The sequence below is a fragment of the Biomphalaria glabrata genome, chromosome 4, assembly GCF_947242115.1.
Source record: "Biomphalaria glabrata chromosome 4, xgBioGlab47.1, whole genome shotgun sequence".
Classification (NCBI taxonomy): Eukaryota; Metazoa; Mollusca; class Gastropoda; family Planorbidae; genus Biomphalaria; species Biomphalaria glabrata.
In genome coordinates, this window is record NC_074714.1 from 14,840,692 (window position 1) to 14,865,618 (window position 24,927).

At 34.7% G+C, this 24,927-nt stretch overlaps 2 protein-coding genes across 5 annotated transcripts in view; both read left to right on the top strand.

Moving 5' to 3' along the window:
• Window positions 1-2,325, top strand: part of LOC106062302 (macrophage-expressed gene 1 protein-like) — a 49,152-nt gene extending 46,827 nt beyond the window's left edge. Inside the window, exons 15-16 of the mRNA XM_056026345.1 lie at window positions 1,250-1,319; window positions 2,056-2,325. Of these exons, the coding sequence (XP_055882320.1) occupies window positions 1,250-1,319; window positions 2,056-2,114 (129 nt within the window). The 3' untranslated portion in view covers window positions 2,115-2,325. The remainder of the gene's footprint in view (window positions 1-1,249; window positions 1,320-2,055) is intronic.
• A 6,258-nt stretch (window positions 2,326-8,583) lies between these two features.
• LOC106074473 (macrophage-expressed gene 1 protein-like) overlaps window positions 8,584-24,927 on the top strand; it is a 39,403-nt gene continuing 23,059 nt past the window's right edge. The window contains exons 1-3 of one of the 4 annotated variants that reach the window (XM_056026667.1): window positions 8,584-8,711; window positions 21,295-21,447; window positions 21,745-21,882. In XM_056026667.1, the coding sequence (XP_055882642.1) occupies window positions 8,646-8,711; window positions 21,295-21,447; window positions 21,745-21,882 (357 nt within the window). In that variant the 5' untranslated portion in view covers window positions 8,584-8,645. Of the gene's footprint in view, window positions 8,712-9,511; window positions 9,557-9,822; window positions 10,057-20,277; window positions 20,557-21,294; window positions 21,448-21,744; window positions 21,883-24,927 lie in introns of those variants that run through there. The other 3 variants (XM_056026668.1, XM_056026669.1, XM_056026666.1) reach the window with 3 other exon arrangements.

Genomic DNA, 24,927 nt, shown 5'->3' on the forward strand with positions numbered 1-24,927 from the left:
CGCTATTTAAAAGCTATGATAATAATAATATTTCAAGATTGTTAGCTTTGATAAAGTCTTTAGACTCAATTCCCTTGTGATAAGTAGCTATACTAAATTGTGACTTAATTGTTAAAATAATTATAGATAATAAATAACAGTGTCTTAGAGGTAGACATAGTAGGTTATGATATAACCCAAGGACCTAATAACAAATTATATGATTCTAATGTCACTGGAACTCGATCATGTTTTTGTCTCGTTCATGTATTGACTATCAGAAATCTGGTTCTTATCTTGATTCTTAATGTTGACATTGTGAACTGTTTATATTTACTTGAGACCCTAAAAATAAATAATATAATTATCAATAATTATTATTATAATATATTTTTCACATAACCAAACATCAACAATATTATAATTTGCTAATGTAACAAATATTATTCCAAGCAATCAGTTAAAATACTAAAGCATAGGAAAACTGCATCAAGTAAAACAAAACAAAAAAAATATAGAAAGGAATTATTATATTATTGTTTTTATTTGTTCAAATAATAACCCTATAATCATCATAATTAGTTCTATAATGTGCAATTATAAGAGTATTAATGTTGTATAGCAATAATATATGATAATATTGGTTTAAACAAACAAATCTATGTTCTAAATAAAGTCATGATCTATTTCGATTCATATATCAGTCATTGATTCCGACAGTGGCATATCCTGCTATGTACACTGGGAGTGTACGTTACAAAAATTAAAATTTGAAAAGACCATGCTATAAATGTTAAACCTAATCATTAATTATGATGCTAGTATACTTAATGTTTCTAAATCAAGTAGTTTTATTTGAAAATATTTATTAAAAAAATGTTATTACTTATATTTTCCGAACTGGTTTCATTTTTTCAATTTTTGACAATGTTGTCACTTTCAAGCGCAATAAAATAATAAAACGCAACTGTAAAAAGTCAAACAGCACGTGGCAAAATGTAGACCAACATGTTCTTAAACTAGAACAAAAGAAAAAAAAAACTTTTAATAGTTTTTTTATTATATTTTTTTTTGAAAACGTATTCTATCAGTGTACATAGTAAGATATGGGTTAAATAAGCTTTTTTAAAAAAGTATTTAGATATTTTGCGTGTTTAATTTCCTATCCTTTTTAACGTATATTTATATTGCCATTACCTGTGTTTCCCAACTTTTTTTTTGTATATTACCCAGTCCAGAACTTGTATAAATCTTATTAACACTATTGCAGATGTGGATGAAGAATGAAAAGGCCAGTGAATTTGAGAAACAATATTCAAATGAAGCTAACGCCTCAAAAGGTTAGTGTCAGTTCAATTAAACTCAGACTTTGAATAAGCAATTTTACATCTTCGCTTCACAGCTAATGAAATTTGTGTATCACACAACGCCCGCTCCTGTTTAAAATAATAAAAACGTAACTGCGTGAAAGTCGGCAGGTTTCAATATTTATAGCACGATTGTCAAAAGCTACGAAGTACAAATTATCAACCATCTTATTCATTCCTCCGTCCCAACAAACTAGACGTGTGCCGGACAAAAATGTTGATAGTATTTTCCGGCTAACGTGGTGTTTATTGGAATATTTTGAATTTTAATAAATATGCGTAAAACGTATTGTTATAAAGATATGTCTCAGTTCTAGTCTAGCCTAACGGATGTGTTTAAATAATCATTTCATTCACGCTTGACAAAGGATTTCTCAAGTGGCCATTTTGTTTTTACTAATTTTACAAATGTTTAGTTGGGGAAAGGGTGGGGGGCATGGAGACAGTGTGGTCAAGCGTTTGGCTTCCAAATCGAACCTCGATAAAGACAGGGATTTTTAATTCCGGGATTTTTAGGGCTCCCCCGAGTCCATCGAACTCTAATAGGTACATTTCAATAGTAGTTTAAAATAAATCAGTTAGTCGTTGTGACGACCACCTTGTTATTATGGGCCACAGCAGATGACCATTACATCATTTGTTCTATAGATCATATATATATATATTATACTTCTTCTATGTCTAATACTTCTAATTAATTTAATTTCAGACACGTCAGCTGTGACTTTAACTTTCACGTGCCTTTTAGTAACAGCATCGCTACTCTAGGAATATAGACAGTGAAAACATAATTTAGGGACTATTTTACGAACTTTAGACTACTTTTGTCCAAAATAATGATAAGATAATTAAAGGCTGTCAAATATATATCCTACCACGTTTGAAATTTTCACTGTATATATAATATAACACACTGAGCACATTGAAACATAACATGACATGAATGGACATGAATTAAACTATTTACCACAATCTGCAATGTCTGTGTTTTGTATTTATCCTACATACGAGTTTATAGTCCATCTAAGTGTTGTGTATTTTGTGTTTTGATATAGGCCTATATGTGAAGGCATAAAAAGAAATCAAATTATAGGCAATTCACCCGTACTTCTATATTTACAGAGCCGGAGGTAGGCCCTAGGAGAGGTGGATTAGATGGCCCCTAATAAAATATAAATGTGATGGATACCAAATTTTATTAGAGACTTAGAACTTTACTAGTAAACATACAGCCATAGAGCTCGCTATGTTTGACATTTGAAAGAAATTTAGAGCTAGACCAGAAGTGAGCCACAGAGCTCTGATTTGTCAATGACTTAAGAGATCTAGAGCTAGACCATGCATAAGTCAATCAATTCATCCACTTTCTGTCTCTCGGTAGTAGTGTCCACCTTCTTGTCTATCCACCTACCCAACTACTTACTAAATATTCTTGTCTAAAAAAAATATTTTACGGTTGCTTATGTAAATGTATGCAATAATATGACGACTTTAAAGTTAAATAACAGAATCGCTCCCAGACCTAGGTGTTTCCAAAATTTACGCAGATCTACAGTTATCTGGAATGGGGCACGCTGAGAAATTCAGACCTGTCTTGACATATTTACTAGCAAAATTAGCAACTTTTGTTAGTCTTTGTATAACTTCATTATAAATACCATAAATAAAAAATAAATGTAAAATATAATAATAAAATGGTTTAGCGCCCCTTTTGTCAGCACAATGCTCCCAGAAGGTTGGTAAACGCTTGTTACTTTGCTCAACAAGCATGAAATATTTAGATGTGGTTAAGCGTACATTATATAAAACTAAAAATATGTGTTCCGAAAGAATACACTTTTAGTCCCATGAACTCCAGCGGATGTGCTACAAATTTAAGTTTGTTATGAGACAAAAATAAAGAAAGAAAAGAAATCAATTATAAGACAATGACTTTAAATTTTACAATCTTGAAAAGTTTCCCAGAAATGTATAACAATAATAATGGAGATTATCTTCCAAAAAAAAAAGTTAACGGAATTATCATCTAGGCAGTGTTAGCATCCCTCTGCGAGTTGCATTAGGTGAATGATCAATGTCTTTGCCTCTATTCTCTTTTGCTACACAATGCACGTATATATAACTATACATGTGTGCAATTTATTGAAGTGTTGAAAATATTATTTGTGGATAGTTTCTTCTATTTATTGGTGTTTCTATATGAACAAAGACTCCGCTAGAGAGCGATCTATCATAGTATTAAAATCTGAAACAATTGTGAATAACTAAATGTGATGGTAAAGATGTACATTCCTTTGTCCTCCACCTGTCTGCAAGTTACTGGTAAAGCTTGTCTTTAACCTAAGTCGATTATAAACATGTAAAATATTTTTTAAAAATCCATCTAAAAAAAAAACGTATCAAAGGGGAAGAACTCCGCACTTAAAACTATATCTATCAATAATGTACAAGTTGCTTCCCTTATTAGATATCAAAAAAAAAAAATAATCAAATACCAGTAATTCCTTTACTCAATGAGTTTTGTTAAGTACCCTACGTAATTCCCTAAAGTATCAAGTGGATAGAAGAATACGTAAGGGAGAAGTAGCGTTAACAATTATTTATTGGGGACTAATCCCACAATTTTAATATCTTACGAGGGCCCTTGAACTCCGTTCGTTACCCTTAAAATGGCTGTGGCTGAGCGGTAAAGCGCTTGGCTTCCGAACCGGAGACCGGGGTTCGAATCCTGGTGAAGACTGGGATTTTTAATTTCGGATCTTCTGGCGCCTCTGAGTCCACCCAGCTCTAATGGGTACCTGTTGGGGAAAGTAAAGGCGGTTGGTCGTTGTGCTGGCCACATGACACCCTCGTTAACCGTAGGCCACAGAAACAGATGCCCTTTACATCATCTGCCCTATAGACCACAAGGTCTGAAAGGGGAACTTTACTTTACTTTACTTTGTTACAATTCAAACAGATATATATCAAGAGAGTAAAAAGTTGTTCATTCCCATTTGTTTCTTTTATTATTTGGTTATATAATCTATAACAATACTAATGATATAGACATAATGAACAAAATACATAAATTCACATTCAAACTTTATTAGGTTTTTGATGAATTTGTACTTAATTAAAATACAGATTTTTTGTCGTTACTAAAAAAAAATATAATATCAATAAATAATAATACTCTTACCAAATTTGAGGATAAATTTTATTACATTCATCAAGCTCTACTACAATATGATCACAGAATAAAACAATGATTTTATACCAGAAACATACCCATTCAAGCTGCACAAGTCTACAATAGGAAATCAGTTTTAACACTGGACTATTTCATGGTCTTTGTATTGTCACATTACTAGCATACAAATTGACCAGTTTCTTCTACACTAAGCACAATGTTCTAGTTCTATTTTTACGTGACCTAGGTCAGACAAAAGTTTATATCAACTCTTGTCTATCGGTCTGATCAAGCTGAAATTTTGCACACTCATTTCTTTTACCTTAGAAAACAAGAATCAATTTAAAAAAAACAACATATTCGATTAGTTAATTAACTTTTGGTCAGTGCGATTACTTTGCTTTTAATAATTAATGATTGATAGATTTAAAAAAAATATTCTACTTTTTTACTCAAGCCCAAAGCCGTCCCCGCCGTTTAAAAAAAAATCATTGATAAGTTTATGCATAGATCTAAAAACAAAAATATCTCCGAAAAGAATTATTAGGCTAGTAAAATCTTTTTCAAAACCTCAAAGACAGAAGAGAACCATTACATATATAACTGTTATATTGGTATTTCAAAATCTAGTAATAGAATGTGAAACGATGAGTTTTTTAACCAATGTACGATTTAAATTTGTCAAGTTTAATCTCCTTTAGAGAAAAGGATTTGAAACTATAAGTGTATCTCCAACAAAGAAACATCTAGAGTAGAATAAATAAATTAAAATATTATATCACAGTTCACCTCAAAGATTAGCAACTGTAAGTTCTGCTCCATTAATATGAAGGAAAATATCAATGTGAATGATACTGTGCAATTAATATTATTTATAAGAAACAAAGAGACGTGAGTTCAGTCCCTCAATTGGAACCAAATTATGACTCACTATTAAAACCTCCACCACTCCCCCAGTTCCTAGTCTGGTCAGGAAACATTTTACTTCTAATGGGAAGGGTGGTCAAGAGGTTAAGTACGCTTGAATTAGGCTTGTCATGACTACCTATGAAGGGGTCTCGAGATTCGACATCCAACTCGAGCAAAAGGATTGGAACTCGAGCCTTTTTAATATGGCTGTTTTTGCTGAACACCTAAGAGTAACATGTGTTGACCACTTCCACACTGTGTCTTATGGAGATAACTCAAATGGAGGTTACTCTCAAATAAACTAAATAACACAGGCGAAAGACCAACAATATAAGTTAGTCGACACTATTGGCGAACCTCGAATAAGAAGTTTAATAATAACGAATGAAACCTTAAAATGCTCAATCTATTTCTATATTATTATAGCTTTTATATAGCGCTACTTTCATGCTTATAGCATGTTCAGAGCGCTTTGGTCCAATCTCATTTGTGGACCAGTGGGGGGAGGGGTATCTAGGAGTTGGTTTTCCGTGCTGCCTTTAGGCGCTCAGTAAACGCAACTCTGCCCGAGTCGGGTGTCGAAACTCGAGCCCCCTTCTAGGTAGCCAAGACAAGCCAAGTTCAAGCGCACTTAGTCTCTCGACCACGCTTCCCACATATCTGGTTTAAACAAAATATCATTTTAGAGACATTAATTGTTCAGAAAAAAACAGATTTAATATGCATAGATACTTTATTGATTTACAGAAAATTTAGTTAAATTATTGTATCAGACTAATAGAAAACAAAAGAAACAATATATGGTAGAATGACTTATAATTTACTAAGTTTTCCTGAAACAGAATCAAAATAGTAAATGAATTTCCATGCAAATCTTGTTTGATCTATTTTATTTGAGTTTTCTTTGAATTTTAGCAAAACCACGCAAGAGGCTAATAGTTAAATAAAAGTTCTGCTGCCATGTCATGTCTTCGCTTCGCCACTGCATAGATATAATTCTACTTGTTGAATTGGTGTCATTAAAGTGTTTTAGATTTTACATTTCTCTTCTGTTTATTTGTGTTTATTTGAGGTCAATGAATCCACTAGATCTGTCACCGTAATATAGATCTTATCTTATAAATTACAGACGTTCCTTCCTTTCAGAAAAAAAATACGTCCTTTTGTCAATCTAGTCGTGCATCAGGGCCGAATTTGGATAATTTTAGGTCCTTCGCAAAAGTTAATTTGATGGCCCCAAATAAAATTTAAAAAAAAGGAACAGGGATATTTTTTTTTTAATTACGAAATTTATTAAAAACATAATAACATTGTTATGGCATGATAAGGAATTAATTATTTGTTTCTGAAATAGAGGAAGTTTTGACTTAGTGACAATGACGTGACTTAAAACAAGGCTCTAAGGGTTTTAGAGACAGAACGAGATGGGAGTCGACATAAACTGACGGCCTTCATGTCTTGTAGAAATTAGTAACCTTTTATAAACGTAGCTGACATTCGACGATTCATTTCATTGTTACTAAACTTTTGTGATATTCAGCATCAACGTTGACTAACTCCTATTGATAGTTCGGCTTTTCGCCGGTGTTAGTGGATTCTACATTTTGTTAGGTGTAACCATCATTTGGTTTGTTTGCATTTGAAACCGCGGAAACACCAAACACCAAATATATCTAAATCGAGAAATAACTGAAATTCATGTATTGGTATTTCCACAGCAGACTCAGAGTTAGACTAGTAAACATAGAATCATAATGCTCTGTTATGTTTGAGATCTGATCCAAATTTTTTTAGTCCAGAGCTAGGCACCACCCATTGGAGGCCCTAGGCAGCTGCCTAGTTTGGCTATGCCTAAAGCGGGTTCTGCGTGTATGTTAATTAGAGTGTTAAAGTCAAAGATATTTCTGGCTGATTCAAGCAATCCCTTCCATGCTTTAGGGAAGAAGGAGTACTTGAACGAATCTGTCCTATCATCATTCAGAATTACAAAAGAACCCGCTTTAGGCATATAATTGTTTGGATAGTGTTTAGCAAAACGTTTTCTAAAAAAAGATACGTATATTGTGAAATCCAGACCAAAATCCTAGCAACTTGTTCAAACACTACAACAATTTTTTAAAGTAATTTTTTTAATGAAATGAACCAACTTTGTTGTGCTGTAGTCAGTAGGTGACAAGACCTACACTTTATGTGGGCAAACTATATTTTGTCAGCCCTTGCTGTGTTGCAAAAAAAAATGTTTCTCAATACTATAAAGTAGAAAGTAAGGTGTATGTATTTATGCCCCGCATAGAAATCATTACTTTTTAACTAATCTTGATAAAACTTGATTTAAATATTCCTTGGGTACTTACTGGAACGTAGTGTATTGTGTAAGAGCCCTAAAAGAAACTTAAGACCCTCAAAAAAAAAAAAAAAGTTACCCAACTCAATGAAAGTATTACTATTTCGTGGATCTAGGCCATGTTTACATGACGCAAAATCGAAAGAATCTAGATCTAGATCTAATTTTTATAACTACACTTTGCACAGATAGTTTTTTTTACTTTGACCCATGAAAGTACAAAATATAGTTAAAATTCAAAATATTTTTAATAAAATTAACCTTTAAATGTGTGTTTCAAATGCATTTTGACATAAATTCGTTCCTTAACTCTGCAAATTTAGAAGTCCTGACGTACATTCTTTCATTAGACAAGACCGAAATGTTACACATTTCTCTATTTCTAGGTCTAATTCAACTCTAAGATGATAGAACTTCTCTTCGCAAAAAAAGTCTTATACTTTAACTCAGGAACATACTAATTCTAAGTCCATTCATTTCATATTTTAATCAAATTAACATTCAAATTTGTTTCTCCCAAGCATTTTTCATAAATTAGTTCGCTATAGCTCCAAAGCCGTGTTAACATTTATTTTAATAGTTCCATTCATGAGTCGCGTACATTTAACAAATGTTTCATGTATTCTTTTATCAGAGAAGACGGAAAGGTCAAGCATGCGCAGAAATTTTAGGGGCGGTGTATTTTTTTTAATTTTAAGTAGTGACACTTAGAAGCCGCAATGGCGTAATTTAAAAAAAATAACAGTAGGAAATAAAAGGTAGTTGACAGATTAGCGTGTTGTTAGTCAGTTCTATTACAGCAGTACAAAGAATGTAATATGTTGAATTGACTGTGAAGGTTTCTACACTACTCAATATTTGAAAATTATAGTCCATGCTACGTAAGTTTGGAACTTTCGTTATCTTTTATCCACCTCTCGAGATAACGACGTCACCATTGGTAAATATATTTATGTAAATATCCAGCACTAATATTCTTATTATTACTTCTATTAAATATTAAAATATATTTCAATCAAGTTATTTAATTGTTACAAAAATAGAATATTCAATAAAGAATGGTCATCTAAGTGAACTACAATCATGTGCCTTTTAGAGCTGGGTGAACAATGAGGCATTCCGTAGCTTTTTACTTGAAAACAAACTAAACAACAGATCAGAAAAGCAATTTCAAAGATTTTTTTACTTAAAAACAAATTGAACAACAAATCATTGATAATGATATTTCTGACTTTTATTATATATTTTAAAAAATTTTTTTTTGCACAGGAATAATTGGGTTTTAAAAACCTTTTTTTAAATTTATTTAGATCTAAATATTAAATGTGTTACACTTACAGACAGATGAAACAAAGCAGATCTTTATATTAAAAAGACCCTGATTATTTGAGACTTTTCGGGAATCAACATAAACCACGGCATAAACCAACGTATAGTTCATACTGGACCTTAAAGGTGTTATTAACCAAAAAAAAAATCAAACCATAACTCAAACATGTGGAAACAATTTTTCCTGTTATTTCCCGATATGCTTTGGATTAGCTGCACATTTCCTTTAGTAAAATCACGTGTTAATTAGAGTCACATTTTGTAATGCAGGCTGGTTAAACAAGACTTGGACAGAACCATCGCGCTGTCTTTCATAGAATGATACTCGCTGGACAAGTTGGTTGTTTATAACTTCAAGTATTTATTTCATTCTTTACAAGTGCTCTATTTGACCACCATCGGCGGCACGGACGTCAAGCCGAATTAATGGACCCTCCCAAACGCGGAGGATTGCTGGTAATAGTCCTGCTAGGTTCTCCAACCTCACTGTGCCTGACTTTGTCCTGTGGGGGGTATATTATAAAAATAGTTTTTGTTCCAACGTAACCAGTACATATCTAAAATATCAAAGGTCTAATAATAGCACAGTGGGTGGGGATAGTCTGACGCATGTTTGAGTGACATTCTCAAATCTATTTCTGTTATGAGATTATATTACATTTAGCGAGAAAGATTTATGGATTGGTGTATTAAGTTTATTTTAAGTAGTCACACTTAGAAGCCGCCATGGCGTAATTAAAAAAAAAACAAAAATTGACGGTAGGAAATAAATTCTAGTTGATAGGATTGGGTGTTGGTAGTCTGTTCTATAACAGCAGTACAAAGAACGTATTATGTTTAATTGACTGTGATGGTTTCAACACTACTCAATATTGGAAAATTATAGTATATGTTATGTCAAGTTTGGAACTTTCGTTATCTTTTATCCACCTCTCGAGATAATGACGTCACTATTGGTAAATATATTTATGTATCTGACTTTAATATCCAGGATTATGCCGAATATTGAACCTGATTATCTCGTTCATCAATCCAATTAGAGATTCTTCTTCTTATTACTACTACCTGAAATTAAATATTTAAAATTATTTCAATCAAATGGTTTAATTGTTAGCTAAATAGGATCGTCAATAAAGAATTGTCATCTAAGTGAACTAGAATCAGAGTTGGGTGGACACTGAGGTATCCTAAAAATCCTGAAGATTACAATCACAGTCCTCAACGGGTTTGGAATCCGAGCTCTTTGCCACTCGGCCACTCGTCCCAACTCAATATGTACTTTTGACTTTTTATCTGTAAGTTAACATTCAGAAATAAGATTCGCAAAAGAGAATACAAAAAATAAGATCACAGAGAGAGTTTGTTCTATCACAAACAACAGGCAAGGACGTACTTTGATTTTTTGGTTATTTTGGCGTTGCTTTACACTTGAAAACAAAATAAACAACAGATCAGAAAGCAATTTCAAATAATTTTTTGGCTTTTTAATTTTTTTTACTTAAAAATAAATTAAACAACCTATTATTGATAATTGATAATGATATTTTTGACTTATATTATATTTTATTTTTTGCTCAGAAGAAATTAGGTTTCTAAACCTTTTCTAGTTTGTTAAGATCTAAATGTGATACACTAACAGACAGACGAAAAAAAAAGCGCATTTATATCGTATGGAGGCTGGTATAAAAAACATATTATTTGAGACTTTTCGGGAATTAACATAGACCACTGTGTACTTTGAAAGCACGCTACAGCATAAATAAATGTATAATTAATTTTGCACCTTAAAATATGAGAATCTCTTCTTCTACTAGATCTAGTCCTAAATTTTAATTTGCTTCGTTTGGAATTTGTTTTTTTTAATTGCTTTTGTACAGTGAAACGTTCATGCTTATAGCAATGCTCCAATTTCTTCTCTTGACCAGTGAGGAGAGTAAGAGAGAGAGGGAGAGGGTGTATCTGAAAGAAGGTTTCCGTGCTTCCGTTTTAGATTATTATTTTGTTTATGAAGTTGTGTGTATTTTATTGAGACTTCAATATACAAATGCATATAAAATTGATGATACACACACGATAAGCATAATACGATTAACCAATACCAAATAAATACTTTTATAACCCATTTACAAAAAAATATAAACGCATTTTCTATCAGTTACAGAACCTGGACAATGCTTTTCAGCCCTGTCGTTAGATAGATGATTTGCCAATAAGGAAGCAAAACAGACTTCCAACTGGGATGCCTAAGGACCAAGTCCATTGCGTTGGCGGTGATGGGATAAAGCTCCGACAATTATGTCACGAGCCACACGCCGATCCTCAAGAGGTCGTTTGTGTATAGGACATCTGATGTGGTACAGAGAAGAAATATGGGACCTCGCTTCTAACCCGAGCGTCTTGGGATACAAGCCATATGGATATGGATGTAATAATTTACATCTGCTTGGATCTTTCTCTGACAGAAATGTTTTCAGACGAAGGCAAACTAGAGTTCCAATAGTCTTAGACTCAACTCTTGAGATAATTACTAAGAAAAAGACTCAATTACAGAAATAATTATTCTGATCAGGGTGACTGGTCTAGGAATTCAGTCAATCGAAGCTAAAAGAAGATTAATTGAATCATAATACTTACTAGTTCATGGAGGCACGGTGGCTGAGCGGTAAAGCGTTTGGCTTCAGAACCGGGGATCCTGTGTTCGAACCCTGGTGAAAACTGGGATTTTTTATTACGGGATCTTTGGGCGCCTCTTCAGTCCATCCAGCTCTTATGGGTACCTGACATAAGTTTAGAAACATAAGCGTGGTTGGTCGTTGTGCTGGCCACAAAACACCCTCGTTAACGAGCGCCACAGAAACAGATGACCTTTACATCATCTGCCCTATAGACCACAAGGTCTTAATTGGGAACTAACTTACTAGTTTGCAGGGATCCAGTAAAATCGTATATGCAAGGCGTAATGCTAACTTAAACCCAAACCCATATCATGGTAACACCTTGATTGTAATTGAAATTTTAAACACTATTAACTAACAGGTTTGACGGAATCCCTTTATTTTTTTTTATTTTTAATAAATACACCATCAATTTACCGTTTTAACCACGCACATACACCTCATTGTTTCATCAGTTGTAGTCCTAAAGATTAGAAAATGGATTTTCAGACGGCCTGTATTTTAATTCCCTTTTCCCCCACATTTTAATCATATATAACCCAATTTTCAATAGCAATTTAATCTTTACATATTTTGTCTCTTGTTCTACTATTCATAATTAAAATGCACCCACTTTCAGTGCCGTATCTAAGGTGGGGGAAGGGGGTCTTAATGGTCTAAATCTGAAAATCCCCCCAGACCACCACTTCCCCCAAATCAAAATGTGTTTTTACGTTAAATATTACGACATTATCTCAGGTCATGATGACGAATGTTTAAATGCAGGGGCCCCTAAAGAGGTCAAAATCCCTGGGCCCCCACCCATAGTTACAACTTCCACCTAAGTTTACTTTATTTGGTCATTTATCGATCAAAATTTAAAACTCGTCATTATCAAAAGACGACCCTAATTTTCGCTACCAGTTATAACCCAGAAAGATAAAACATTCCCTTACCCACGAACCGTTTCAAATAAATCTATCTTAAATTTAATATATATATATATATATATATATATAGTATAGTATTAACGTAAAACCATAGCTACTCTGAAAATGTTATCGATTCTACATTCTTGATATTTATCTCAAGGATATGTCGATCTAGATCAGGGTTTCTCAACCTGTGGGTCGAGACCCCTTTGGGGGTCGATTGACCATTTGCCAGGAGTCGCCTAAGACGATCGAAAATATGGATTGTTATTGTCTACCCTACAATTCTGAATTTGTGTATGAAAAGTGTGTGTGTGGGGGGGGGTTGCGGCAGAGTGGGGGATTGTAAATAGGGGTCGCCGAGCTTAAACGATTGAGAACCGCTGATCTAGATGTAGTGCTTTACACGGTCTATCCCACCGACAATAAGACTTATAGTGCAGTCATTTTTACCCAACACACGCACTCATACTTCGAAATCTCGAAAAACAGAAATGATGAAATTCGCTTTTATAAAAATGTGTTTCTGTATTTCGACCTGTAAAGGAACGTCTGAGATCTATAACATATAAAGAAATGAAAAACAAAATGTGGCGTTCTAATAAAAAAAAATGAGTTAAATTAAAAATTAAACATTGGAACAACAAAAAAATAGCTTGGAAAAAATTGACTCACGTTGTCAATTATATTGTGCACCGATTTCGAAAAGTTCTTAGTTATTGCAAGTGTATCGTATAGTAAAAAATGGGAAAATTAAATAATTTTTTAGCGCGCCTAGGTGGGGAAGTAACGATGGGATATCTTTATTTGACAATTTGACTATTCTGTTTTAAAACGTCATGTTTTCGTCGAAAAAGGGGAGAGAAGACGGTAGAGTGAACCCGTTAATCCTTGCTCCTTTTTATAATTTCTGCTAACGATTGCTAACGATTGCATTTGGCATTAACGAATTCTTCGATATAAGAATTTAATCTATAGCATATATAAATTATATTAGTGACCTTTTTTTTTTAATTTTGTAATTTCTTAACTAAAATACAAAAAGAAATAAGTATTGGTTTGTCCGATGGGCGGATGGCAATAACATGTATCGCCCCTCCCAGATGGTAAAAAAACTTTATATTTTATATTTACTAATGATACAATTTGAGATCAGAGTGTATGTGCAAATGGATTAAAACATCAATATGTAGCTTATATTATATAGATATTCAACTAATTTTGTTAACACACTATGATTTCTCCATAAAAATAGGACCTCCGACCTAATCAGAGGGCTACAGTGGGGAGGGCAGTAGACACAATCGCCCCACCGCCAACCACCTCACCGAATCGGCTAAGATACCAGAAGTGTAGCGTCATTATATACAAAAATATATTCAACTAATTTTGTTCACAAACTATGATTTCTAAATAAAAGTAGGACCGCCCCCCCCCATACTCAAAGTGTTTAGGTGGAAAGGGCAGTAAATGTATTCACCCCCCCCCCACTCCACCCAATCGGCTAACAGGATAACGGCATAATATAAAGATTGGTTAAAATATCAATAACAAGTTTTAATTATATAAACATTTAATCCATTCTGTTAACAAGCTGTGATTTCTACAAATAAATTGGATCGCCCCCTCACTCGAAAGTTTTTGGTTGGGGGGGGGCGGGATTGATGCCATCAATACATCCCCACCCCACCAAATCGGCCAACAAACTAGAGGGGAGGCGAAAATATCTTAAAATAGATTGAAATAAAAATAATTAGTATATATTATTAATATTACTTATAAATTCGTATACTAATTGTGTGATTTCTTTACCAAAATTCATCCACCCCCTCCCTTCGGGGGTTGGGTCGGCTGAGAAGGGGGGAGCGATCGCCCCTACCGCCTCCCCCCCCCCCACCCCCAATAGATCCGCCAGTGCTATGAATGCCAATGATGCTACTTCAACACATTACATTTTAACCATAATTCTTTGATAAATCTCTAGCGCGGATTTTATTAACAAAAAAGAAAACATATCGGGGACAATCTATGTATTGTCCTAGAGAAAATAATATACTTTTTCAAACTTTATTTTCCTAATTTCTGAAGCTCTATTTTGACATGACCTAGATCTAACATCATTTAAACTGTACCGCCCAGCAATTAAAGTGCAGTAACCAAACAGGAAACAAATTGTTGCTTTGCCATCTTTACTATTTAGTGACATTCACTTGTCAAGTAGTAAGAAGATCAAGTGATGACATTATGCACTTTGTGTTAATCATTGTTATTAAACAAAAGGCCAGCTATAGAACTTCCTTGTTATAAAGTGCGCAAAAAACAAAATTCGAATTTTTCAAAGTTCGGGCTGCTACACCTAGGTGGGAATAAAAGTCTACAGAATTACTACATAATCTTAAGATCAATTTGAGATAGTAAGTATAAAATACTTGACATAGTGATAAAAAGAGTAAAATATCCCATTTCAGACCTTGAGATCTACAAGGGCAAATGATATTAAACTAATCTATTTCAACGGCTGACGGTTAACAAGGGTGTCTTGCGGCCAGTACAACGTCTTTACTTTCCCAATCTAAAGTAGGGTACCTATTAGAGTTAGGTGGAAACACGGGCGTCACAATTTCCCAAAAAAGTACAATCATAGTCTTCGAACTAAAATTTGAAAAGCAGTTTGTGTGCTATGTGTGGTTTGTCTGGTCAGTAAGGTGTCTGAGTTGCCTTCCTTATGCTACTGCACAGGTGTCGGAAGTAGGATTTCAGCGACTAAACGAGAAGTGCACTTTTAAAGTAATAGGTTAACATTACATTACATACACTTCATAGCTTCATATTGAACTAACATACTGATGAAGCTTAAAAAATTTAATACCTATGAGGGGTTTGGTTAACCCCTAATAAAATATTTCATACTGTGAGCTGTTTACCTACTAGTAGCTGGAATGCATCAGTTAAATACATTTACGAGAACCTAAACAGCCTGAGAAGAACTAAAGCAAATTATGAATGTAGCATGATGAGTGCGCACTGCGCCGTATCACACTAAACCCATATCCTCACGAAATATCAGTCTTACTACGCCCATGGGCAGCTCTTCATATTTTTTTTTCTTAAGTTGTGTAAGGTTGGAGTCACTCATTGGAGAATGCAGTTTTGAAGGACATGGTCAACATTCTCTGGTGACACTCCACAATGACTATGATCACTTGTGCTAATGTTTGTCTTAATCTAATGTATCCGGTTGTTGGTCGTGTGGGGATAGCTTAGAACAGGCGTGACTACTCCCGGATAATGGGGAATTTTTCCATTACTTATACATTCTCTCAAACTTGCTCTTCGGATCCAGAACATTTAAATTAAAGGGGGGGGGGGAATGAAGAAAAAACTCCTATTTATCTATCTATCTATTTATCTATTGGTTTTTCATATATATATATATATATATATATATATATATATATATATATATATATATATATATATATATATATATATATATATATATATATATATCTTTCTTCCTATTCGCGATGCCCATTGTATCGTTACTAAAATATATTATCTATTAATCTATCTTTCTATTTTCAACTTTAATGTACTAACCTAAGCTACATTCTACAATGACTGGGATTGCTTCAAGTTAAGTACGAACACGGGACCATTGAGACCACTAAGTGAATGTCCAGAACGCATACCACACTACCAGGCAACCATCTATGTACGGTAGTAATTTTTTTTTTTACATCCTTTCGGTATGAGCTCTTGACTGTCATTTCCATGGTTCCGGGTTCGAGCCTTACCAGCTATCTTTCTGCGGATTTCAGTTAGGATGTAAAATCTTCAAATCTAAAGTGTAAAAATAAATTTTAGGCTACTGTGTGTTCTTTATTCCTTCAAGAGCTATACATATATAGAAAAGTAAAGTATCATCGGAACCATTATTTGGTGGCCCCCAAGCTACTGGGGACTCTAGGCTCCAGCTTGTATTGCCTTTTGGCACAACTAGCACTGAATATCAACTATGATATGATACGATGTGATCATTATTTGGTGGCCCCCAAGCTACTGGGGACTCTAGGCTCCAGCTTGTATTGCCTTTTGGCACAACTAGCACTGAATATCAACTATGATATGATACGATGTGATCATTATTTGGTGGCCCCCAAGCTACTGGGGACTCTAGGCTCCAGCTTGTATTGCCTTTTGGCACAACTAGCACTGAATATCAACTATGATATGATACGATGTGATCATTATTTGGTGGCCCCCAAGCTACTGGGGACTCTAGGCTCCAGCTTGTATTGCCTTTTGGCACAACTAGCACTGAATATCAACTATGATATGATACGATGTGATCATTATTTGGTGGCCCCCAAGCTACTGGGGACTCTAGGCTCCAGCTTGTATTGCCTTTTGGTACAACTAGCACTGAATATCAACTATGATATGATACGATGTGATCATTATTTGGTGGCCCCCAAGCTACTGGGGACTCTAGGCTCCAGCTTGTATTGCCTTTTGGTACAACTAGCACTGAATATCAACTATGATATGATACGATGTGATCATTATTTGGTGGCCCCCAAGCTACTGGGGACTCTAGGCTCCAGCTTGTATTGCCTTTTGGTACAACTAGCACTGAATATCAACTATGATATGATACGATGTGATCATTATTTGGTGGCCTCCAAGCTACTGGGGACTCTAGGCTCCAGCTTGTATTGCCTTTTGGTACAACTAGCACTGAATATCAACTATGATATGATACGATGTGACCATTTTTCGTTTTCGTCCTTAAAGGAACTGATATATAGAGAGAGTACAACAAGACAATCCTATACAGTGAGTCCACAGTCAATTCACTAAGGTACTGTTGGGTACAGTCAAGTTCCAGGACGAGTCCAGTAAAAGTTCACTACAATGGCTGCAAGTTTAATGCTGAAAATTGCACATGATTAGGCTGTTATTTAGAACATTAATTAAAGTATCAAGCTATTTGAAGCCCAAGTTGTCAAATTCTTTAAATAGTTTTGTCATATTTTCCATTATTAGCAGAGAGCTAGATATTTTTTTTTATAAATGCTCGTTTTAAGCCTTGAATCTATAGGGCGAATGCTGTACGGAGGAAGGTTAACGAGGACGTTATGTGGCCAGCACATTAACCAACTCCATTTCTTTTCCCAACAAACGTAAAGCACCTTTTAGATTTGGAACGGGCACTCAGGAGTGTCTTAAAAATCACAAAATTCTAAATCCCAGATTTTACCAAGACCCAATAGCTCCGATTTCCGGTCTGTAAAATCCTCTTTGAAACACTAAGCAAAGAGGGATAACTCTGAATAAAAGACTTGAAAATAAAAATTGTAAAAATATATATGTATTCAAGAGCCAAGTAAATGACTTAATAGAGCATTGTCATGGTATTTCTTGAGGTGTCAGATGTCACACTGGTTTGATGGATCAATTATGTGACAGGATGTTCTAGGTGAAGTGTCAACGTCTCAAGATGTTCCTGCGACGTGCCGGGGATTATGTGGATATTATCTCTAGATCTAAATATCTTTAGAGATTCAATTAACGAAGATCCTTTCAATTAAAATAGAGAACTTCAATTCAAAAACTAGGAATCATTTTATATACAAAATAAAACTGTATGAAATGAATATCTTCTTTCACAGCAAAATATAAATATATTCAGAGGAATACTAATTTTTCAACTGAAGAAATATATATATACAGCTAGACTATACAAGTTTCAATTCCACACTTCCTGATACACAACCTATCTCTATGAAATTTCCTCCTCAACTAAATTCTCTAAATCCCACTCTAACCTTCCTCTAACCCAGCGGTTCTCAACCTTTTATGCTCGGCGACCCCTTTTTACAATCCCCCACTCTGCCGCGACCCCCCCCCACACACACACACATATACATCAATGAAAGAATAGACAATACTAATCCATATTTTCGATGGTCTTAGGCGACCCCTGGGAAAGAGTCAATCGACCCCCAAGGGGGTCGCGATCCACAGGTTGAGAACCCCTGCTCTAACCAAACAAATCTTTTCCCGCCAGATGTCACGCTATCACCGTACGCATGTAAGATGACGTCATGGGTTAAATCCTAAGTTTATTACCCTAGATTAGGTTTATTTAAATGATATGTGACAAGAGTTATTTCTAGATTAAGAAAATATATACTTTTAGAATATAAAAAAAGCTTAAATACTACTTATTATCCCTAGTGAGGGCTTATACACTGGATCTCCGGGCCTGCTCGTACTAAAAATACTTTTTAAAAAATGCGATACACATCCGGTTTTCACTAAAAAAAAAAAAAGAGTCATCACACTTTCATTCTCGCTCTCATTATAAGCTCTTCTTATAGGAAAGTTTAGAAAATAATAGTTGCGTCACAACGTTTGAGCCTTTTAGGCATATACTGAAAGAACGATCTGAACTGCCATAGGAACAAATGGTTTAAAACCAAATAATCAAGACAAGCGCTGTACTATTCAACTAGAACAGCGATGCCTAAAATACGGCAAGCGGGCCAGATCCGGCCCGATAAGTGGTTCCATCCGGCCCGCCGATACGTCGGCACAAAGTATAGAAAATCCCCCTCCTTTTTTTTCTTCCAAAAAAAAAAAGGTTGAAAAATGTATCTTTACCTACATTAGGCCCCTCATTTGTTCTCGAATGGATTGGTCCCATGACCTTTAACATTTCGGAATGGAGAATCTACTAGGAAAAGTGAACTTGTAGAACATAATAAACCGACATATTTATTTATAAAGAAAGTGGAGCTGTTTAAAAAAAACAACAACTTCTTATAAACGGCATTATGAAAAAAATATGGCGGCATTCTTGATTTGAGCCGTGTATAAAAGATTGTTAACCTACGGGTACTAGATCCACAGGCTTCTAATCAAGTAGTTTCAGGTTAATTTCTATTCGTGTTTGTATCTTTTCGTTGATGCGGCCCGCGACACGAGTGTTGGAAATTAAAATGCCCCGCAGGACGACTAAGGTTGGGCAGCACTGAACTAGAACATTCAGCCCACAAAGCGCACTTGCAAGGAGAATATTTTATATTTATACATATAACTAAACAAGTACAGAAAGATTAGTAACAAGTTGTGTTCACTTCAAGCTAAAAAGTTAAAAAGTTTCCCTTTTGGACCATGCGGTCTATAGGGCAAATGATGTTAAGGTCATATGTTTCTGTGGCCAACGGTTAACGAGCAGGGTGTCATGTGGCCAACACAACGACCAACCGCCTTTACTTTCCCCAACGAAATTCAGTTACGATGTAGAGTTGGGTGCACTCAGGGGAGCCCTAAAAATGCCGAAATTAAAAATCTCATTCATCACCGAGATTCAAACTCAGGAGTCCAGGTTGGAAAGCCAAGCTTACTAACTCAGTCACCGCGCTTCCTTGAAGCTAAAGAATTCACTATTTATTTAAGTGTTTACAGTATCTGCAGTATCTCTTTCTTAGAAAGAGTGAAGTTAGTTCTTAAGTGTTCCTACCATGGTTGTAAGTGCATTATTCACGGAACCCTGGTCGTATAAAATGGCATTCATTAAGTAAGCGATCGCTAAGCTTGAGTTACTCTGCTAAGTTCTCTGAATGGGTGACAGATAGATTATAGTATATTATTTAAACGTGAGCTTCGTAAATAAGACAACATATTATCATTATAATCTTTTGGCATTACAGGGGTGCTATATATTAAAGTAACTAAAATTAACTAAAATAATAAGATAACTCATACAAAGGTCTCTATATTAATGTGTGACTTTTGCACATTTTCAATGCAAATAGACATGCAGTCGAAAAAAAAATACATTCATCGAAACTTGTATAAGGTATGTATATTAAATCCCAAGATAAAGATGAATGAGAAAATATATATATATCAGTGTGGAGGGTTCGTTTATTTTAATTACTTACATTCCTTGATTAAACAATTGTATGCAAATTAACAAGATAAAGAGGTTCTAGGATTTCAATTTTTTTTTTACCACAAATGAAGAAATTTGATCATTCGGCAACATAGACTTCCTGTTTGCATAATTTTACATTTGTGGGAATAAATGTAATATTTAAATAAGCGGAAGTTTTGTTAGTAATTTTGTGTAACTTTATTTATTTCTATTTGGATATATCAGTTCAATAGTCATACACCTCTGGTAAACTGATTTCTGTTTTGGTTGAATAGTCTGTTAATTTGTATATACTACGATGCCTATCGGCGGTGTATATGAAAAAAGTCCACATTATTGTAAATTATATACACCATGGATATCTTTCTCTAAATGTGAGTACATTGTATTTACAAATTTAAATATTTAAGGCATTAATGCAGTTCGCTGTATATTTTCTCTTTAACAACCCTAAACCCTAACCCATCACTAAGGGAGGCAATAGTATCGCTTATTAAACTTCTGGAGACTTTTGCAATGGGCAGTCTCCCCGGTTAACCTGATTCCAAGTGTTAAGAGAATAACACTTTAGAAAGATGTGAGAACGTAACAGTTACTTTGCCGACATCATTATAATATACTTTGATATTTTAATTCAATTCATTTATATTCGTCCTTTAGGTCTTGCTGCTGACAATCTTGATGTTAAAAAGCATTGTGGCTGTGCCGACATCGAGACAGCAAGTTAAAGAAGACGAAACTGACTTGGACTTGCCGATTGGTGATGCACGCAAATGTCAAACTGTGAAAAATGTGGACATTGAACGATTTGGGGTATGCATAGCTAAGTAATGTTAAGTACTCTTTACATAACTTGCGATCTGTAGAGCAGATGGCGTAAAGCTGATCATGTGGCCAGCACTATTTCCAACCGCCTTTACTTACCCCATCTAAAGTCATGTACCCAATACTTTGGTGGTCGTATAATGTGGGCGTGACGATGGGCACGAGATCTAACCCGTCTCCGCCTTATTCCATTTCCGTTCTGCAGAAAGTGTGTACTTGGACAGAACAATCTTCATTTCTAAGTTAACGACCGAAACTTGAGTTCATATATTTGACTTTTTACAGGTGTTACCAGGTTTAGGTTGGGACAATCTTCGTAATCTAGAAGCTGGACTTGTGGTCTCCTATAAATATACAGAATGTAAGGAAACCGATGACGGAGTCTACCTGATACCTGACAATGTATTTACTATTCCGATCAAGGTAAGATTACATTACTGTAGCTTTGACGGTCACGCTCTCAAAAGTAGGCCTGTACATTTTATTCACACCTCACTCGCTGTTTGGATATATGGGTCTTTATAATGTAATCATAGCTACCTGGCTATGTGTCAAACTCATTAATTTTATCACTGTTAAAATGGTAAACTACCAACTGGAACTTTTTAGCCTCCCCTCCCTAGATAGTATGAAACGATTTATTTTAAGGAACGTCTGACACTTTGAAATCAACCCTAAGATGACGTTTCACTTTGCAATGTTTTAGTAAAAACTAAAGTAAAAAGGCAGTGGCGTAGCTAGGGTATATGATGCCCAGTGCTGCAGTTTCTCGTAATCCCCTCCCCACCTTCTAAAACACGAAATAAAACAGTGAAGTTACTCTTTTTTTTTCGACTTAATGTGTATTTGTTGTTAAAGTATTGCTAATTTGAAAAAAATAAATTAACAACAAGATACTTCAAATATCTAAGTTGCTTTCTTGCTGGCAAATATGAAATCTATTTTTTCCCAACAAGTGCCAAATAAGTGAGTCGCAGATTTTTTTAGCTTTGATTGCAATTAAGTACTGATCAGCTTGAGTCCTAAAAAAGTGCTTGCAAAGAACCTCACTTAACACACTTCTCATAAATATGAAAATAAAGACGATATTTGGAACTGAATCATCTAGCCAACATCTTGGTTATTAAAACTCAAGATCTAAAACATTGTCTGAAGAAACTGAGAAAAACCATTGAAGTCTCTTTCGCTCCAGATGAAATTAGTTTTTATCAATGTCGTCATGAGCACTATCGAGATTGATTTTGATCTGAGGATGCACTAGTTGGGATAGTGACAAAAAATTATATTTACCTACCACATTATGATATTGCTCGTATTAGGTTATTATTTCTTGAACTATCTCGTCCAACGAAGAATACATTCCCATCCTTAACTCTTTCTTGTGTGTTAATACAGAATCTTCACCTTTTTGTCAGGCATTTTGTGTCTAAAACATCTTTGAGGTTCTACGCTAATCACCAAATCTGAGAACATGCATTCTGTAAAGGTAACATTGGCTTCAGTGATGTTCTCACGACTAGTAGTTAAAAATGTTTTTAATCTTTTTCGTTTAAGTGCGCAGTCTCGAATTGACAATCTCTTGTTTTTGAAGGTAGACTTACAGGTCCTTAATTCAGTTAATACAGGGGCCAAAAACCCAAGGTATTTTAAAAAAAATGAAGACTTCATTAGCTACGCCACTGCATGTTGTCGAAAGTTATATTATTTTCCTTGCCAATGGAGCTAGTAGTGTATAGTTCTACATTTAGTCACATATTTACCGGTAAATAGACTTGTTTTAATCAGATGGCTGCCTTGTCGTACGGTTTGCGCGCTGGACTGTCGTTCAGATTTAGCGATGGTCCCAGGTTCAAACCCTGCCCGCTAGTCCTGCAGAAGGTTTGGCCTAGGAAGTAAAGTATCTTCAACTCTGAAGGACCATCCAAAACATGTCAAAGAAACAACAATTTTTAGCTGGAAGAGATCGGTTAACCATTGAGTAAGATTTGTTGAAGGGGCAGACTGGGTGTCAAAATTGGCTGGGGAATTTCTGTTGAATCTGGCTTACAAATTGTATACCATATAATGGGGGTCCAATTATACTGCCTTCATTGTGTAAATTTTAATAATGTATCAAAAGTAGTTAGCTATACAGAAAATTAATTAGGTGATGTTGAATCTGATATGCCCTATTACTGAATCAATTAAGTATCCCACTTGTAGTGGGGAATCTCTTATGTCTTAATGTGAACAAATTCCTGCTACCATATACATTAACATATATATGTACTGGACACTCAGGCATCTATAGATCATCCATGAACGAACATATTGTTTATAATTCAGTTTCGCTCCTCGCCATTTTCTTAGGCATATGGGCTTAAATTGACAAATACAACTCTTCATCCTCCATTATTTAACTGCCCATCTCACAAGGTCATGGGGGCACGGTGACTGAGTGGCTTCCGAACCTCGATTCGAATCTCGTTGAAGACTGGGATCTTGAGTTTTGGGAACTGTAGGGGAAACTCTTAGTCCTCCCAGCTCCAACGGGTACCTGACTTAAGTTGAGGAAAGTAAAGGAAGGTAAAGTGCTGGCCACATACAACCGTTAACCGTTGGCCAAAGAAACAGATAACTTCACATCACATACCCTAGAGGGGAACTTTACTCACAAGGTAATATACTGAATAACTTGGCAACCTAGTTCAACTGTCTGGGTCTTAGCGCTGGCTACACACACAACAGAACATCAAGGTAATTTAAAGGTCATTTGAAAGTAATTTGAAGGTAATTTAATATCCTTACGTACTGTAACACAAATGATGTTAAGATTGTTTCATATTTTAGCAACGCCTCTTCATATTTCTACATAATTTTATATAAACTATATCTTTCTCGTCTTGGTATTAGTATTTCTTATGGCGTTGAGCCTGTTTATTCATTAATACTGTCATCATAAGGTTCTTATTCGAATCTTTATTCCAATTAACGCATTACTCTCTGTTCAAGATAATAATTAAGATTTATGAAGGACTCTGTTGCGGAGCCAACTCAAGATCAAGCGACAACTCTATGAAACCAATAATAATTTGTGTGTGACTTAATATGTCATCTATTGGACTTTTCACGTTAATGTTGGTCACTTTATAGATTCGTTCCAATGGTTCAAAGTTCAAAGTAAAGCAAACAAAATAGCGCCGTAAAATATTTTTCAGTCGTTTTGCAAGAACTTCTTTATATGTCGTAAAATATTAATAGAGCGAATTTTTTTTTCGTTTTAATGTTATCATTATTATTTAGTCATTTTGTAGGAAAAACTTTAAATATCTTTAAATTTAAATCTGCAAACATTATATGAACATTATATAAGCAAAAATTAATAATTTCTAATTATATCCATTATTTAGATTTCAAAAGAAACTCCATCAGTGGCTTGTTACCGTAAATGGGCAATATTATTTCAAGACGTATGCTAAGTAGGAATTA